The sequence below is a fragment of the Camponotus vicinus genome, unplaced genomic scaffold (assembly GCF_025532165.1).
Source record: "Camponotus vicinus isolate PSW18456_S1 unplaced genomic scaffold, iyCamVici1.0 SCAF_2, whole genome shotgun sequence".
NCBI classification, from domain to species: Eukaryota; Metazoa; Arthropoda; class Insecta; order Hymenoptera; family Formicidae; genus Camponotus; species Camponotus vicinus.
In genome coordinates, this window is record NW_028141956.1 from 13828151 (window position 1) to 13848194 (window position 20044).

At 27.6% G+C, this 20044-nt stretch overlaps 2 protein-coding genes and 1 pseudogene across 7 annotated transcripts; 1 reads left to right on the forward strand and 2 right to left on the reverse strand.

Moving 5' to 3' along the window:
- The first annotated feature begins 64 nt into the window (after nucleotides 1-64).
- LOC145967559 (uncharacterized) lies at nucleotides 65-3642 on the forward strand. 6 transcript variants are annotated; one of them, XM_083092559.1, is made up of 8 exons: nucleotides 80-150; nucleotides 245-296; nucleotides 587-660; nucleotides 824-996; nucleotides 1074-1857; nucleotides 1932-2575; nucleotides 2860-2974; nucleotides 3057-3642. In XM_083092559.1, the coding sequence occupies exons 3-8, from the start codon at nucleotides 638-640 to the stop codon at nucleotides 3277-3279; spliced, it is 1962 nt and encodes a 653-aa protein (XP_082948685.1). In that variant the 5' UTR covers nucleotides 80-150; nucleotides 245-296; nucleotides 587-637; the 3' UTR covers nucleotides 3280-3642. The 6 variants fall into 6 exon arrangements, with proteins under 6 accessions (XP_082948688.1, XP_082948687.1, XP_082948689.1 ...); XM_083092565.1 differs by lacking the exon at nucleotides 587-660 and adding an exon at nucleotides 491-530 and having other exon boundaries at nucleotides 3057-3641; XM_083092562.1 differs by lacking the exon at nucleotides 587-660 and adding an exon at nucleotides 491-530 and having other exon boundaries at nucleotides 65-296; nucleotides 3057-3641.
- Nucleotides 3643-4194: 552 nt separating this feature from the next.
- Nucleotides 4195-6568, reverse strand: LOC145966411 (solute carrier family 35 member G1-like; annotated as a pseudogene).
- Nucleotides 6569-8626: 2058 nt separating this feature from the next.
- LOC145966413 (ester hydrolase C11orf54 homolog) lies at nucleotides 8627-9642 on the reverse strand. Its single transcript, XM_083090461.1, has 4 exons — nucleotides 9600-9642; nucleotides 9417-9515; nucleotides 9177-9355; nucleotides 8627-8846 (listed from the first exon to the last, which is right to left on the reverse strand). Exons 1-4 carry the CDS (start codon nucleotides 9640-9642, stop codon nucleotides 8799-8801), a joined length of 369 nt encoding a protein of 122 aa, XP_082946587.1. The 3' UTR covers nucleotides 8627-8798.
- Between the last annotated feature and the right edge of the window lie 10402 nt (nucleotides 9643-20044).

A 20044-nucleotide genomic window follows, 5' to 3' on the forward strand; every position in this document is an offset into this window, starting at 1 on the left:
TAACTAATTGCACTAGTGCAGCAGTGCAGCTGAAAAGAACAGACCCTTTCTCTCTTGCATGTAGGATTTAACAGAACATGGTGGATGGCGGACTTCCGACTCGTGTCCGGTCTTTTGATTTCAGTATCTCTAACTACATATATAATAGAAGTTTGTAAAGAAATAAATTATTTTCCATTTATAATATATGTATATATATACATATTCTTTTAATACTGCTTTAATACTATCAATGATTTCTCAGAAAAAACAAAATAAATACCAATAATAGCGCAATTACACAAAGAATTTGATATGTAAGTGTTTCTAACCCTTTATTTTCTATTATAGATCATATACCGATTATTTTCGCGCGAATACTGTTATTTTAATAAAAAATATCTGAAATAACATTCTGATTATAATCATGTGAAAAAAAATTAATAAGTTATAAATTCACATACAAATATGAGCCAGATATTGTTATAGCAAATATATATTTTTGTTACAGCAAATATATCAAAATATATATAACAGATATAACAAATTAAGTAATTATATAATTCCAAGATTATAAATATTATAATAATAATATTATGCTTCTTAGGTTTATAAGGATTTAAACAATAAAACTTAAAGATTTCTTAAATTATCCTACATGAGAGCTTCATACATATATATGTATCTACCTAACAATAGAGTTTATATTTGTTAAACTTTTTGCTTTTATCATTTAATTAGATCTCTAACCATTCTTTTATTCACATTTTTCTTTTAAAGTTTCTGTAAAATTAATAACATTTTAGTAACAATAGTGATTATAATATTGAATAATAATTTACAGAGTGATTACGCTGCTACAGAGTAATAACAATTTTATATATAATATGGACAGATCTTTAAAGAAATTACTACGACTATATCCAATAGCACGTAATTGGGCAGTCCTATCAAATCATATAACACCGTTTCAATCAGTACAGAGTTTATCACGAATATATAACACTAGTTTGACAGGTAATTGTACAGATATATATTGTTTAGATATATTTATGTGATATAAATATAATACTATAATTTAAAATTTTTCTCAGATCATACACAAGTGGAAGATTTTCCATTATTAAAAAGAAATAACTATGCATCCGATGATATCAAAATACATAAATCCATGGAAATCTTAGAAAAAGCAGCAACAAATTATACAAATATGACTGTGCATGATGTTGTTCATACAATGTCTACTTTATTTGACGTATCTAAAGAAGTGAAAGATATACAAATTATTAAAGAGCACATAGGCTTTATACGTTTATGTAAAATACTAAACAAGGACATTAGACTCATGAAGACACATGATATTATTGAAATCTTGAAAATATTTATATATTTTAAACTCCCAAGCCACAGTATTGTATTTCAATCACTACTGCAAATGATTCGTACAACTATAAATGAGATGTCTCTTCAAAATATAATGTTTTTAAATTTTTTATTAAAGAAAATGGATAGCACACCATTGCGAGATGCTTTACTGATAGCTTTGCCTCTTGTGTTTGAAGCACAATTACCCACAAAGTTAGACTCAGACAATATAGTTAATTTAATATGGTCTTTGAGATATATAAATGAAAATAATATAAATAATGCAGTAATACAAGATATAATATTCAAATCACTATGGAAATACAAAAATGATCTAGATGTACAAACAGCTTGCTTTATTTTTTACAATTTGTGTTCTATGTATGTTCTACCCCCAATAGCTTTTGAATTATTATCTAAAGTACAAGAAATACTCATAGCTAATGCGAAACAATTATATATCGAGGAAGTAATCAAGATACTCGAAAAACTAATGTTTGTCACTACAATGAAGTATGTTACAAAATTCTTATATTAATATTTGACATTATAAATAGTAAGATATAAACAATATATTGTTTTTACAGCAAAAACCATGGATACAAGTTCTACAGTGAGACATTAGTGGATGCTTGTGTCAATTCAGCATTATCTTCAAACATTAATTTTACCAGTGGTATTCGTCTACTCAAACTGTTAAATGATTTAAATTATGCACATATACCATTTTTGGAATATTTAGCCGCAAAATGTTTCCAAGAGCCAAATCTATTAAAAGAAGCATCATATTTTAAAGTATCAATTTTCTTAGAAGGACTTAACAATGCTGATTACAAGCCAGTATTTTGGGATATTATACGAGATGCGATATTTGCAAGTGAAATGGAATATAAATTTTTCAGAAAATCTATGATCAAATTTGCTCTACTTTTGACGGCATTAGATTGTTATAATCCAAATTTACTCAAGAAAATTTTTTCTGAGAATATAAAAATTAGAACTGATAAAAGGAAGAATATTTATGCTAAAGAAATATTACTTTTATATCAAAGTGTTAAGACATTGTATCCTACATATGATGGACCATTGCCTTCGCAGGATATACTAGAATATGCTATTAACATTAGTCCAACTCTTCCTAAATATTCTATAAAAGCAGCATTAGAACTAGCACTGGGTGGACCTCAATATATTTGCAATAACTTAAGAACAAAACTTGGTCATCATATTGGTAAGTAATGAAAAAACTGAATTTGCCACTACTAAACGGAAAATATATTGTTTGCTACATTTATTGTTTGTTAAAAAAATAATCATTTTTGTTTTTTAATTATTGAATAATATATTAATAATTAACTACATAATACTTTAACTACATAATATTTTAATTTTAAATGTGAATATTTAAATGTAAATATTAATTCAAGAGATAATATAATTTTACAATAATTATCTTTAAATTATTTAGATTATAACAATTTAAAATTTTATTTTTATTTTATTTATACATTCTAGACCATGTTGTTGTAATGAGGAAAGGTGGATATCCTATTGCAATTAATACAGTTATGTCCAATGAAACTAACACGATTTACATCGAGGATATACCAGCTCCAAATGAAAGTCAAATGTAAGAACATTTTCAATTTATTTAACATATTACAATTGTTTAATCGCTTACTTGTTGTTGTGATGCATATTTTATATTTCAGAATACTTATCTTTAATTTACCTGATACAGCATATGCTGTGAATTCCCAAAGATTGAAAAGTACATGGTTATTAAAAATAAAGTCTGCTGAGGAATTAACAAAGTCCAACACAATTGCAATAAATTCTACTTCTTGGGCAAAATTATCCGAGCATGAAAAAGTTCCCTATTTGATGCAAGCTATAAGACTGAAATGTGAAGATCTTTCAGCTTCAGTTAATTGAAATATTGTAATTGAATTTTGATTGAAATTTGTAATTGTTATTATAAAACATTGTCCCTACAAATATGGACTCATATTTACAAAATTGTAAACAAATGCAGTTACAAATGGATATTTATTATTATGTGTATAGTAACATAAATAGAGAAATATGCATAAGTAATAAAACAATAATCTATTTTAAAATATGTAGAAATAAGGAAAACAAGACTACATACATACATAACTAAAAAGATCAATTAACAAACTAGTAAACTAGTAAAAATAAATTTTTTTATTACAAATTCTGTATTGAGATTATTATAATGAAACAATTGTACAGTATTTTTAGTTAATCAGAGATATTCCTTTCAGTTATTCTTTGTATATACTTTAATGGAAGTATTCTATTGAAATTTCCATTGATTACAATGAATTTGTTAAAAATACAAACTAAAAATTACTGAATAACTATTATACCTATTTCAATATAAACCAGAATTTCATTATAAAATTTAATTAGATACTAAGAATTTTGAAAAAAAAAAAGAGCAAATACTTTTGAAAATTAATGATGAAATATTTGGTTTAAAAAAAAAACGCAATATTATGTTAAAAATTGCATTACAAAAAATATTGGAGTTAATGAAACATTGATGAAAACTGTATCTTTTAAAATTGAATAAAAAAAGTACAAAAATATATTTAAAAAATTAAATTATAAATATAAAATAAAAATAAAATAAATTTATTATTACTCTAATATGTAGAATCCATAATTGATATTTTATCTAACATGTATATTTTGCCCACCCAGAAAATGTTCTCGCATTATCTATTAATATCACTTATTACGATCCGATATCGTGATCCGACTAGTCAGTGATTTTAAGGAGAAATTAAATCTTGCCGAAAGATTGCGGTGCACTTATTCTCGTTACGAAATCAGATTGTTCACGTTCAAAGATTCTACTTTGCGATTTATTCGATCTCGAACGATCATTTTGTTCGTAGCTGAAGGAATGAAATCACAGATTTACGACGTAGATCTCCTTCTCGAAGCCCATACAAATGACGAAGAAGAAGATGAGAATTGCCCCTATCACTGATCGATGTCGGTTTCTCGTCAAAGAGATATACTTGGATCATGTATGCCAGGATGATATCCAGCGACCTGGTGACCGACACTTTACTTGCGTCTTCGATCTTCAATGCTTTCGTCAGCAGAACCTGACCGATTAAGCCGGTCAACGCTACCAGCATATCTGGCTCTAAGTGAACCAGTCGTGCGGCAGCCGGAATTTGTGGAATTCATAAGTGTTGTGACTGCACACCGTAAAGTAGAAGAAGATGAGGCGAACGATGATAAATTCACCAGGATAGAATAATGTATCTCCACTTTCTCGTGATGACGATATTGAGCGGCGAGAAAAGGATCGCCAGGATGGCGCATAGCTATCCCATAAGATTGTAGCTCTCGGCATGGCGCATCTGAAAGGACAGATGTCGATTGAGAAATTGACTTGATTGACGATTGCGAAGATTGACGTAAACTTAAAATTCCTCGGTTTCCTGAGATTAATATCTTATTTGAGATTTTAAAACTAGGCTTATCCTTCAATCACAATCTCTTGATGCAACCTGTGAAACCTTTTTATCATCGGATATGAATCATTTTCTCTTCGTTTTCGGTTACCTGGATAAGAAGGGTGGTCTAGCGAAGAAGATACCTAGAAGAGTGTGCAGATTACTAGGATCCACAGGATGCCGCAGAGTTTCCTCAGGAAGAGGAAGGAGAGCGCGATGACGATCACTGGCGAGCTGAATATGATCGTCGTTGCATCTCCTAGAGGTAATTCTTGAAAGCTGTAATACAGCAATGACATAGTCATGCCACCATACACACCACCTACCAGACTCTAGAAGGACAGGATCAAATGTTAAAAATCGAACAAAACAATTGTAAGAAAAAGCAAAGCTTATGATTCCCGTTTTATGAAGGTGAATACCGATTTTCATTTTTACAAAAATTGTTATCAATAGCTGCAAAGCTTATTAGCTATTTTTACATCAATAGCTGCAAAGCTTATTAGCTGTTATTACATTTGTATACATATACATTTGCAGCAATTGATAACAATTTATTTTTAAATTATTATTAAACTTTATATATGGCGCAGATGTTATGAAATAATGCTTGCCAATCTTTTTCGGCTTAATGTAATAATACGATATGCGTCGTAAAATTCCGGACGCCTGCGGATAAGCAAGTAATTATTTCGTACACATAATCAGTTAAAAGAGAAACGAATAATTGGTCTCGTGTGTTAAAGCGATAAGTCTTTCTTTCATAAAATTAGAGCAATTGATACATTATTATGTAAGTATAGTTTGGTCTGCAGAGAGAGAGAGAGAGAGAGAGAGAGAGAAGGAATGAAATTTCGTGTATTCTTCGGACTACAATATCTTTTAGACATAAAATAGCATTGAACTATAGTTCGACGAATTTATTCCAATTTCCCATTTGCCCTATTAATTATCATAATTTTCGTTAAGAGAGATCAAGATTCAACTTTTCTTTATATAATATAAAAGGAATTGTATATATAATTTTGTTTATTGATATGTATTAATTCTCTTCCAAATAATTCTTAATAAGTATTCTTAAAGGTATTGCCCCATCCCCCGAAACTATAAATTATCATTTTTTATTTTCAAATTTTTTTAACACAATTACGACTTGATTATTTCTTGAGATTTATTTCTTGACACAATTTAATGAAAATGTGATCTTAATGAAAATTATAATAATTAACACACGAAGACGATATACATATATCGTCTTCACGTATGTTATCTGAAAATGTATGAGTCTGGAAGAACCGAAGAGATCTTTGGACGATCTGCAGATCGACAGCTCAACAGCAAAGCGCGGATGGCCAGCGGGATCATAGGGTTCACGTTGCGCACTGCCTTGACCAGAGCAGCGCTAATGATGAAGAAGGTACCCGACAAGAACGCGAGGAAAATCCCATACCATCTCGTGCCCTCCCGAGTCTCGCCATTGTTGGCGAACTGTTCGGTGTAGTGATAAACAGAATGAATGTTGTTGTAGGACGTAGTGCCCTGGTTCCCAGCAAACACAGAATATTGCAGCAATGTTGCTGTAATATTCTGTGTTTACTGGGTTTTATACTGAATTTCATCGTGGTTCACCACACGCAACACATGTCGAAAGGAGAGGAGGCGAGCATGTCGAGTGATCGACACAGCGCGAGAACTGCATAAAATGTATGTCGTCTGGACGACATGCTCGGTAAAAAATTTTTTATGTATATTCATGCAGAATTGAATATGATTATACAAAACTATATATAATTGTGCAAAAATATGTATAATTATAAGTGATAGAGTGCAGGTCATATATATTAATACAGGATGTCTCGAAAGATAAGGTCAACCGGTCAGGAAGTGAAAGAGGATCATGAGTAGAACACGTAAATAAAATTTTTTCGTATTTGCTATAGTTTAAAAGATATAGCGCTTTATAAAGATGTATAAAAAGTGTGAAACTTTTTAATATTTCGAAAAATACGTATTTTCGAAAAAGATGTTTTATATAAAAAGTGTAGGGTTTTAAGTTATGCATTACTCAGAACAATTAGAATGGTTTTGAATAATGTTCTCAAGGTCACGTAAAGATAACCTTGAAATTTTTTATGGGTCTTCCCATTTTATTACATATTATTGTAGCTTGTTTCGAGAGCTTTCCAAAACAGTATAATAAAATATTTTTTTGTTAAGTACTTTTTCGAAATATTAAGGAGTTTCACAGTTTTTATACATCTTTATAAAGCTCTTTCCAGAATCATTTCATTAGACAAAGTATAAACAAATATAAATAGTTATTGTATACTGATGATAAAAAGACAATATTTTGTGAGATTGTAAATGAAACTTAAATTTACTAGCTCTACCCGATAAAATATTGAAACATGTCATATACTTTTAATATTGCGAAGAAATCATGAAGAATATTTTTTATTTGAAATAGAATAAAATGTTTTCCATATATTTATAATTTTTTAATATTAATTATGTATGTATCGCATAATGTATGATAATATACGTATAAATGTACATAAGAGAGAAAACGACAAAATAAAATCAGCTATGCAATAAAAATAAATATTATTCGAAAAAATCAATAACAGACACTGTATACAACAATAAATAATTTAATTTACACAAATTTTTAAAAAGTTACATAGAATGAAGAAATTATATTGAAATTAATATTATAATGAAATATAATGAAATCAACAACATTGTAGATGTGATAATAAGAATTGTACAAAAAATTAGGCATTAACATCTACGGTTTATGCAATAAATCCTAAAATTGTGTTATTATAGGTACAATTTCTTCTTTATCCAGACGATATAGCTTTTTTGCTGGACAAAAGTATCCTAAATATTCTGCAGTGTTTGCAAATTCTAGATTTGTATAATAATGTCCGCCTACTCGTGCGTCTAAGGAAAAGCTATGAAAATGATTTGTAGTGAGTTGTAAATCCTGAAAAAACATAGAAATCATCAATATTTCTCTAATAATATCAATTTTGAAACAATGATAATTACTGTTTGAAATCCTGTATCTGGAAGTAAAACAGGAAAAGAAGATTTGTTAACAATTGTTCCAACTGCAACCGAAGGCGTCGGTAGTGCATAGTACTCAACCTAATTACGAATTTTTTCTTCACTAAAGCAATCTTACCAAACATCTGGCATAACGTGTTGTTGCACTAGACCATCATTCACTACAAATGTACCACCTAAACCTATAAAACGAGACACAGAAAACTCATCTATCTGTTATCCATAGGCATTAATTGTTATGTCACTTTTTTTATAAACTTATAAGTAATAATCAAACAAGGAGATAATCTGAGGATCATACATGTGTAATATAATCTAATTTATATTATATATGTATGTATATGTTACACGTTTTTAATATATATATAGATGTAAAATGTTTCATTCTTGAAGAATTTAATTGTACGATTAAAAAAAGTATTAAACTATATAAAATTGTTGTCTAAAATATTTTGTAATTTCATCTAAATATTCTTCGCGTTTCAGATTATTTATAGCTAAAATCTAATATATTACGCTAGATTTAAAAGATTCCAATTATTTAAAAAAAAAACGGAAAAAACATTTAATACATAATATATACACATACAATAAATTTTATGAAAGATAGACAATTTTATTTTTTTTTAAACACTGATCTGTGTTCTTTCTCACCGACAAGCGTTGATGTGTCTTTATAATACTTTTGAAGCGTATGCTGTATTACTTTTGTTAATCTCCACGACATGTCTTAGCCTGTATTTTAAGAACACTTCCTCGTTTTCTTTCGCTGATAAAGAAATTGCCACGTAAGTAGCATTTGGGATTGTAGTCAGTTAATATATCCAAGTTTACAATTTCTCCTGTATCGCCCTTTTCTAAAAATGCAACGTAGTTTCTATTTTAAACTTCCATTCTTCCTTCGGCTGAGAAGTTCGCATTCATAATAAGCTATATATAATAATAATATTCGTAAAAAATAACGCAATCAAGTAACTGATTTAAAAACGAAGTTCAATTGAAACCGATAATAAATTAGTAAAAGTTGCGATAAACATGAGATAGTAACACATCAAAGGTACGTGTGAAATAACCCAGCAAACACCAAATAATAGTTATATAACTGTTAGTTATAATTTCCCACTCAACAATATAACTGTTACATAACAGATATGTTATGTAACTGTTATATTGTTGAGTGGGAAATTACAACTAACAGTTATAAATGTTACTTGGTGTTTGCTGGGAATATTCTGACGTGCGAAAAAGTTCCAATATTACCTCGCCTAACCGCCCATTAGACGATGGATGAATACTTGCTCCGATGATAAAATTATTAAGGTTATAGCGGCCAGTGATATTTAAAATGCTTTTGAAGTCATACGTTTTCTTCAGTCGCGGAAATGGAAATAAATTCGAAAGACTACCAACTTCTAGAAGCACCGTGTTACCACATAATCCTTTAAATTAATGGATGGTTCAATTTTACTGTGCAAAAAATTAAAAATACATGAGTATTACCTGGCGCCATAAAATAGAAAGGAACCTGTGTCAAGTCAGGACAAAACACCCATTTAACTGTGGCATCTACATAAAATTTATTAAATTCCACTTGAAGATCTATTAAAAAAGAATAACATAAATATGATAAAAAAATAAGCATCGTATTGCTTTACAAATTATATGTAAAAAATATGTATGTACATTCAGCAAGTTTCTCCCCTTCAGGCTCAAATATATCTCCCATCATCATATTTATCGAATTTAAAGTCTTCATAATGCACGAATTACAATGTTAATTATTGAACAAGTATGTTCAATTGAAGCAACAATTGAGAGATGAGCAAATAATATTTTCAATATAACAATACCTAAGAAAAAATGATGATAGAATTATTATAACATTATAATTGACACTATAATCATTATAACATTAATAAATATATGTGCATAATAGCTTAAATTTTAAGAAGTTATTATGAAACAAATTAATATCTATATTTGTATTTTAATTTGAAAATTTTAAATTATTAGTTTTATAGAAATCTTGTCTTTTTAGAAAAAAGAATTGTAAAAGAATTGAGCAAATTATATATATCATTTTTTATTTAAATTTTATCTCCATTTTATTAAAAAATTTTTTAACTAAATTAATGCAAGATCTACATGTAAGCAAAAATTGGATTGTTTATTTTTACTTCAAGTAAAAAGATTTATTTGTAATTTTATTAAAGTACTCAATATGGTATAGCACGTTATTAAGCTCCAAATTATATCTGTAAAACAAATTTTACAAAAAATGAATTTTATATAAAAATTATAAAATATATAAAGTTTCTTTAAATATTATTTCTCTTTGTTTTTAATATCTTTCAACATCTCTATTATTAATTCTTCTCCATGTTTTATATATGTAATTACTTAAAATTTTATTCAAATTATTAGGTTATTATGTGTATATGATTAATTTATTTTATTTAATTGTGATACGAACCATTTTTTCTTTAAATTCATAAGAATTTTTACATCCGTTATTTTTAATACAATATTATTGTTAATTTTAATATAATAAACGCACATAAATTGCTGGCTCTAAATGTGTAATATATCATGCATTAATGTAAATAAACGTACTCCTCACTTACCAAGCAGACATGTAAAACCAATAGTTTATTATTACAATCTGATTAAGTTCTAATTATTATTCAAGTATACTCAGAAATGGTTCTTCTTTTTCAATCTCAATACTCGTACTTCAATAAATATATGAAATACACTGGCAATAAGCACGACTTTCAACACAAAACACAACAAGACAAGGCAGCTAAGGTATATAATACAAGGTTATACAAGTAAGGCAATAATAAAGCAGAGATGATAGATCACAATGTCCAATCCATAAAATTTGAACTTGCAAGAGTAATATATATACATATACAGGGTGTCCCGAAACTAACGCTTGATATTTTAAAGGCAGATTCTCTGGCCAATTTAAAAACGATTTTTCCTCAGCGAAAATGTCGAGGGAGATCATTATATTTTGCATATTCCCAATTTTTGTCATCATGTATCTTTCTAAGCCTTAAATTAAAATTCTATTAAAGTAAACTCTACCTAAAATTAACTAAAGAATGTGACTTTATTAATATTTTATTCCCATAAGCCTTAGTTTGCGAAAAACCCTTTATTTTCAATCGTTTAACTCGAAAACTATTAGTGCCGCGACATTTTCGCTGAGGAAAAATCGTTTTTAAATTGGCCAGAGAATCTGCCTTTAAAATATCAAGCGTTAGTTTCGGGACACCCTGTATAATATAATACATAATTTATTTTGTAATGTAGTACATAAATTTAAATTCGCAAATATAAAAAAAAACGATAAAAATAAAAATATAACCGATAAAAGAAAAATCTATTATATAAAGCAATATTCAAAATAATTGATTTTAAAATTAATTATTGCGCGCAATTAATTTTTACTTTTAAATAGAAATATTTTAATGTTATAAATCGCGTAATTACAAAATAATTTATATTTCTTAAATATAAACTTTTAGAAATACGATAATATAAAAAATTTCTATTTTTTTATATGTGAAATATTTAAATAAATATATTAATATGAAATATTTTATAAAACATAAGAAGAATCTAAAAATATTAATAAAAAATTCTATAAATATTTTAATCATGTTAAAATAAAATGGAATATTTTTTCATAAGTATATGTATTATATATATGTTACAATTTAAAATCACTATTAAATTACTATAAGAGAAATAAAACGAAACGTGAAATATGTATGTTTTGAATATAAACTAATGATAAATAACTTATATGATAAATAATTTATGTTGCATCCGCGGAACGATATATATCGAACGCGCGCGACACAATCGGCATACGCTGACGCTCGCGCACTCATAAATAATAATGCGATTTAAGGTACACAAGAATTTTAATAAATCGCGAGTAACATACAAGAATTCAAAATAATCGTAAAACCGGTCACAAATAGACGCGCGTCCGCACAACTTGACAGCTGGGTTCAGACTCTCTGACAGCCGTTGTTTATAACAATATCTTGACAACGCGCGCGGAAACGATCTTCTTCGAAAGAATTCAACGGGTGACGAATACATTCAGCGGGACGGGACGGGACGCGGGGACGCAACAATATAATAAATAATGAATGTGATAAATAATTTATATTAATGACTTACATCATATCTCATTGGTCCATCAATTTCCAAAACCTCCTTTTTTTCTTTTGCTTTCTTCGCTTTTTCCTCGTGGCACTTCAATCCTCGTTGCACTCATTTGAATTCCTCGTTGCACTTACACTCATTCACGAAAAGTTCCTCGTTGTACTTGCAATTGTGTTCAGAGAAAGAATTTGATAATATATGATACGTCTCACATCACTACTTCACTGCTCAAGAGCCACTGAGCGAATGATCGTAAGTCAGAAACATTACCGCGGTACTGTTTATATCGTCAAAGTTGACTATGTAAAGCAAGAATTTGATAATATGTGAAACGTCTCTCTCGTCACAACTCAAGATCACTGTGCGAATGATAATAAAGCCGTGTAACGTATTAACAATAGCGCGATACTGTTTATCAAGGTCGAACACGGTGTTATTGATAATTCTCTCGTTGCCGAAATATTTTCTGTAATATAAAATATTCGTGCGCGGAATGTTAAATTATAGAAGTATTTTAATTTATTGATTAAGATTAATTGATTATTTATTAAACCATTCATCATGAAGTCTTTCGTTATGCTAATTATTTGCATCTATAATTCGATTGTTTTACTTCGTGTTCTCTCACAATCCAAATTATATTTAGATTGTCAAGAACGATAAAGTAACACGAATGAAATATATTTGTGACTCTAAGTATTAAAATAATAATTATTATTCGTAAAGATTGCAAACATCGATGTGATTATTTAATATGTTGGATTCTTATCATTTTATCGATTCTCGATTAAATTGTATATTGTTTAATTAACAAGGATTGAGAATATTTAAAGCATTGGTCGAAATATATTTAATATATATATATATATATATATATATATATATATATATATATATAATATATATATTTCTAATATTGTTAAGGAAATATCATTATAATAAGCATCAATATGATCAAAAGATCATAATATATTTAATGCTCTTGTCCCCTTTCATGTATCCCCTGTTTCAATTTTTATTCGCAGTAATGAATGATTACGATTCGATAAATATTTATCGTTGCGATACAGTTTCATGTCGTTTATCAAAAGTTAATTAATTTTTAATTATTAATATTTATAGCAAATTATTTTAATTACGTTTCGATACTAATTGTAATCGTGTTTAGTACAAAAATTACAATATACAAAGCGTTTCTCACTACTACTTTATTACTCGAGAGTCATCGTGCGAATGATGACAAAGCCGTAACGTATAGTGTGTTACTGTTTATATTTTATATTGCCAAAGTCGAACACCGTGTTATCGGCAATTCGTTGAAATATTTTATATATTATAAAATATACACTAACGCGAAATATTAAATAACAGAAATACTTTAATTTATTGATTATTAATTAAACAATTTATCACGGAGCATTTCGTTACGTTAATTATTTGCATCTATAATTCGATTGTTTTACTTCGTGTTCTCTCATAATGCAAATTACATTTAGATTGTCAAGTAGTACGATAAAGTAACATGGGTGAAATATATTTGACTCTAAGTATTAAAATAATAATTATTGTCCGTAAGAGATCACAATGATCGAAGTGATTATTTAATATTTTGTATTCCTATCATTTTATCGATTCTCGATTAAATTGTATATTGTTTAATTAACAAGGATTGAGAATATTTAAAGCATTGGTCGAAATATATTTAATTCTAATATTGTTAAGGAAATATCATTATAATAAGCATCAATATGATTAAAAGGTCATAACATAATTAATTCTCTTATGCCCTTTTACGTATCCCCTGTTTTAATTTTTATTCGCAGTAATGAATGAATGCGATTCGATAAAGGTTTATCGTTGCTATACAGTTTTATGTCATTAATTAATTTTTAATTAATTAATACTTATTAATATTTATAGCAAATTATGTTTCGATACTAATCGTAATAGTGTTTAGTAGAAAAATTACAATATACGAAGCGTTTCTCATCACTACTTTATTACTCGAGAGTTACCGTGCGAATGATGACAAAACCGTAATGTAGCGCGCTACTGTTTATATTTTATATTGACAAAGTCGAACAGCATGTTATCGATAATTCGTTGCCGAAATATTTTATATATTATAAAATATGCATTAACGCGGAATACTAGATTATACAAGTATTTTAATTTATTGAGTAAAATTAATTATTTATTAAACAATTTATCACGGAGCCTTTCGTTATGCTAATTATTTGCATCTAATTCGATTGTTTTACTTCGTGTTCTCTCATAATCCAAATTATATTTATATTGTCAAATAGAACGATAAAGTAACGGATGAAATATATTTGTGACTCTAAGCATTAAAAAAATAATTATTATCCGTAAAAATTGCAACGAAATGATTATTTACTATCTTAGATTTCTATCACTTTGATTTTTAATTAAATTGTACACATCGCTGAATTCGAGATATATCGCATTTCGAGATATATCGTCGCGACGTAATTTTACGTATTATTTAACATATATGAAATTAAGTACTAACCATATCAAATTATTTCTCAATATACTTATCAAATCAATCGCGTTTAGAAAAGGAAGTTGACGGAGCTTCTCGCGTTATTTTTCTGCTCAAGTATCATTGCGCGAATGATAAGAACCATAACACTTTTAAATATCAATGCGTTATATGTTGCAAAGATCGGACGCGGTATTATTATTAATTTGTTGCAAAAATATTTTATATATAGCATACATATACGCGCGAAATATTAAATTAATTTAGAGAAGTATTTTAAATTATTGATTAATTTACTATACGATTGATGTATCACGAATCTTTATATTAATCTCGACTTTGCGATTTGACTGTCAGACTGAAAACAATAACGAAATAAACATATTTAGTCAAATTAATATTTTTTTTTATAATATCTACATACATGTTATGATTATTATATAAATAAGACATCTAAATAATTTTCTTTTTTTTAAGAAAGAGAAAGAGAGAAAGAAGAAAATGGCTCGCAGTAATATTAATTACAATTTCGAGAACTTCCTCTGATTATTTGTTATAAATGTAAACGCCAAGTACAAATTAAGCATGCAAACAAACAGTACTTTTACAGATCCCTTTTATATAAAGCAAAGTGTCCAAAATAAATGATTTTGAGAAACTAATTATTACGCTATTTATATTTTTATTTGTCCGTTGAACAGATATTTAATATCATCAATTGCACAATTATCGAAAAAATTGTTCTTGAGTATAACTTCTAAAAAGTGTAATGAATAAAAAATCTAATTCTTATATATAAAATATCTAAATAAATATATTATAAAAAATATTTTATAACGTATCTATTAAATGTTAATATTATTATAATTAAATATTAATATATTATTATGTATCTATTAAATGTTAATATATTCATAGTTTTCATGTATCTCGTATAAAAATATTTTATTTTTTATTTTATAATTTTAAATATTTGAAATTAAAATGTGGAATGTATGTTATATATATATTATATGTATTTTATATATTATATATACGTTATATTGCATGATAATTTAGAATGAATCACTATCTAGACAGACGTTGTCCAATGCTTTTTTCCAGATTTTTTTCTCCCTTGTATATTCTTCACTGTTTCCTGGTGACACTCATCCGCGTATATAAATACGATTAATTACAATTAGTAGAATACGATTAATTATCATAGTCTAATAAGACATTTTGCATGCTATTCTTGATCGTGGAATAATCATATGAAATTCACACTTTATTATATCATAAGAGCAACATTTATACGAGATTAAAATTAATAATATAGCAGTAATAAGCAGAGTGAGTAGTACTAGTACTGTTGATGTATGTATATATAGTATACAGGGTGTCCCTGAATGGTCTGTACAAACTTTGTGAATAAGTTCCAGGGACCTAAACAAGCAGAAAATGTCCCATAAACATGGGGTCGGAAACGCTTGATTCTGGAGTTATGATGGTTCGAAATTTTCCTGCAATAGCTGGAAAAATTATCACGTCAAATCGCATAGGTGTTACAAAACTGTGTTTATTTATTTCCTCGGTTTTGCCACGGACATAACAGGATAGTACACTTGCTATAGCAAATGCTCGAAATGGCCTCCGTTCGCCAGACAATGCGGCGACGTGCGCAGGCTTCCTTGGAATCTAACGGAGGCCATTTCGAGCATTTGCTATAGCAAGTGTACTGTCCTGTTATGTCCGTGGCAAAACCGAGGAAGTAAATAAACACAGTTTTGTAACACCTATGCGATTTGACGTGATAATTTCTCCAGCTATTGCAGGAAAACTTCGAACCGTCGTAACTTCAGAAGCAAGCGTTTTCGACCCCATGTTTATGGGACATTTTCTGCTTGTTTAGGTCCCTGGAACTTATTCACAAAGTTTGTACAGACCATTCAGGGACACCCTGTATATGCATAAAATACAAATCTCGTAACATCAAAAATTAAAGTAATGAAAAATTGTGATATAACTATTGTTTAATTAATTTATACTTGCTTTTTAGAAAAATTTAATCAAAAGATACTTGTTAATTATAATAATTATAACGAATTATGTTGCAATATTAGTCACGATCGGGTTGGAAAAAGAATTTGATAATATACGAAGCGTTTCGCACACTACTACTTTATTATTCGAGTGTCACCGTGCGAATGATGACAAAGCCGTGACATGTATAGCTCGCTTACTATACGTCGCCAAGGCCAAACATGATATTATTGATAATTCTCTGCCGAAATATTTTACGTACTACATATACACGCGGAATTTTAAATTATAGAAGTATATTTTATTTTAAATTAATTAATTATAAACGATTGATGTATCACGGAACCTTTTGTTATGCTAATGATTTGAATTTATTCGAATGTTTTATCGCGCTTTTCCGAAGTCAAATTTTATAATATTTAGTTTTGCATTTTAAAAGACTAACTTAGAACGAACTAAATAAATAAATAAATGATGTTGAGAACATACTAATATTTTTATATAATAAATTATTATTAATTAAATTATTTATATTTTTATTTATATTATTTATATTATCAGAGGGACATATATGTTACCCTCTGAGAACATTCGTGGACATTGGTTTTGTAGTTCATGTCCACGTTTTTAATGTCCACAGAGGGAGTATCGCTTCCAGGGATTACCTAAAAGCGGGGCATGACATCTCTCAGTTTTCTCTCTGATAACAAGATACTTATGTATGTAAATTGATAGTAAATAAATTATTCAATCGCGAAAGATACTGTAATATTCAAAGATGAAATAAATATTTTTCTATATTCATTGTCATATTTATATCTTTTTATTTACAAAACACAAAATGCCTGCTGTAGGATAAAAACATTTTTAACCGTATTTCTATAAATCTTCTTAATTAGCAGTAAACTGATCTTTGATATTTATCAATCATTTTTTTCATTATTTAAAAATTTAATTATTAATACATGTATAGAATTTGTCAAATTAATCACTGATTCTTCTGAAGTTTTTATAATTAAGACTCAAAAAATATAGATGTTGCAAAATATTTTAAGGCCGGAATTCATAGTCCGATCTTATATTTAAGATCATCTTAAGTAAGGTTTGAAAATGTTATACGACTATTTCATTGGCTGAACAGAATCTTAAGACAACTTAAGACAATCTTAAATATAAGATCGGACTATGAATTCCGGCCTAAGTCTCTTCCTTTATATAAAATATAAAGAATTCATATGTTCTATTTTAATATAGCTAACATTATTTTTATATATTTTTATTATAATTTTCATACCAGCATAATACTTTTGCTTAATATTTTATATAATACAATGATAAATTAAATGCTTAATACTTTATATAATACAATGATAAATTATAAAATTTAATATAATTACGAAATAGTATTACTATTTAATGAAAAAAGTCCTTAAAAATAATTTATAATAATTTTCCCTTACAAAACCATTTTTCTAAAAAACAAAACCTCAAAAAATAATTATCATAAAAAATATAAAAAAATAACATATGAAAACTAAATAGGAAATCAATAATTACTATTAGCCAAGTACCTAAGAGCAATTTGTAAATTTGATATAATATTTGCCATGAAATCAATTTTACATTATAGAAATATTATACATAAATTCTCCCTAAGAAATTAAAACGCATTTTATATTTATTCAGAGAAACTTGATTTTTAATATATTTAAAATTAACACTAAATGAGAATTAGGATTCTTTTAATTCCTAAAACATTTTTTACTATTAATAAATAGATTGTACGCATACTGTCTTTTAGTTTCTAATCATTTCCAATCATTATACATTTCTATCCAATATATTCTCTTCTTCGAGTTCTTGGATTATTATGGTTTATTGTATTCCTTTGTGTTAACATCATAAAGATTACCATCCACTTGTCATACTTATTCCTTCCTATGGAGTCCATTGGAATACTTTCTTTGTTCTCAGGTAAAGATATTCAAATCACTGTAGCCTTTGCCTTTTTCTATTTTCTCGATTATTGTCTCTTTTTCTTTCATTTTATTCAAAAATATTAAGATAATATAATATATATTTATATAATTTTGATATTTCTATTAGTCTCACTCTTCCCCTTCGACTTGTCCGGCATGGCTGACCCTACCGGTAACTACGGCCGATATTCATAATTCACTCTTATATTTAAGATCGTCTTAAGTAACTTGGAAAATGTTATATAACTATTTATTATATAACTTATTATATAACTATTTTATTAACTAAACGGAATCTTAAAAAGCAATCTAAAATCATACTTAAAATGGTCTTAAATATAAGAATAATCTATATAAATATATTATATATAAAATATAATTCGAAATTTAATACAAAATAATTTATTACATGGAATAATTTATTACACGAAATTGTCCAAAATATACGTATAATATAAAATTTACTAAAAATGTTTACATAGTCCAGACGAGACTGATCAGCGAAGATTAATTACGCGACATTTATTATTAATAATAGATATGCAATAATAGAATTAAATAAGTTTTATATAACATAAATAATCATGATCAAAAGAGTCATTAATAAAATTATTGATCGTTTCTTCGATTGTAAAAGAAAGTATTACTGGCGCATTTTGTATAGATTATCAAAGGAAATATTCAAAATGAAAAGATAGAATAAACTTCGAAATCAACAATTAAATTACTAAATAAATTGCGATTTAAAATTCACGAGAAAACGCGACGAATAAATAAATCGATAATAATCGGAATATTCGATTGCGAGATACGCATAATTTTTATAATATGATAATCGAAACCATCAATAGACACGCGTGCGATATAATTATCACACAAATGATGACAGACGAAGATATTTTGGCAAACATTTGTGATCCGTATTGTTTATGAACATAAAATTCACTGTCCGATTTATTTGCGATTAATACGCGACTTTATACGAATTTCACGATTGAGAATAAAATACATATCCTATTTCGCGCATGATTAGCTGAATAAGATGAAATGAGCTCTATAAGCTTTAAAATATAATTAAAAATCGCGTTGTGGCCACGTTTAATAGAAAATAACGGAACGAATGATTTTCAAAGTCCCTCTAATAATCGATGTAATTGTAGAGTTTAATAAGATTTAAATAATGTAAAGAATCACGTTTAAAACAGTCATTAATAAAGTTATCGATCGTCTTTTAAATTATAGAAGAAAATATTTGCACTACCAGCATTTTGCACAAACTATTAAAAACAATATTCAAAGACGTGGAAAGCTTCAATGTATAAGTCAACGATTAAATTATAAGATAAATCGCGATTTAAAATTCCCGAGAAAACGCGACGAATAAATAAATCGATAATATTCGGAATATCCGATTGTGATATGTATACCTTTTA

What these genes read in the sequence shown, in the direction of transcription:
- LOC145967559 (XM_083092559.1), top strand. Translation starts at nt 638, where the DNA reads ATGAGAGCTTCATACATATATAT. An exon ending in AGAGCTTCATACATATATAT is followed by an intron (nt 661 to 823) that starts GTATCTACCTAA and finishes AATAATTTACAG; the next exon opens with AGTGATTACGCTGCTACAGA. An exon ending in ATGTTTGTCACTACAATGAA is followed by an intron (nt 1,858 to 1,931) that starts GTATGTTACAAA and finishes TTGTTTTTACAG; the next exon opens with CAAAAACCATGGATACAAGT.
- LOC145966413 (XM_083090461.1), bottom strand. Translation starts at nt 9,642, where the DNA reads ATGGGAGATATATTTGAGCCTGAAGGGGAGAAACTTGCTGAAT. An exon ending in TTTCTATTTTATGGCGCCAG is followed by an intron (nt 9,356 to 9,416) that starts GTAATACTCATG and finishes ATTAATTTAAAG; the next exon opens with GATTATGTGGTAACACGGTG. An exon ending in CTAATGGGCGGTTAGGCGAG is followed by an intron (nt 8,847 to 9,176) that starts GTAATATTGGAA and finishes TATTATATATAG; the next exon opens with CTTATTATGAATGCGAACTT.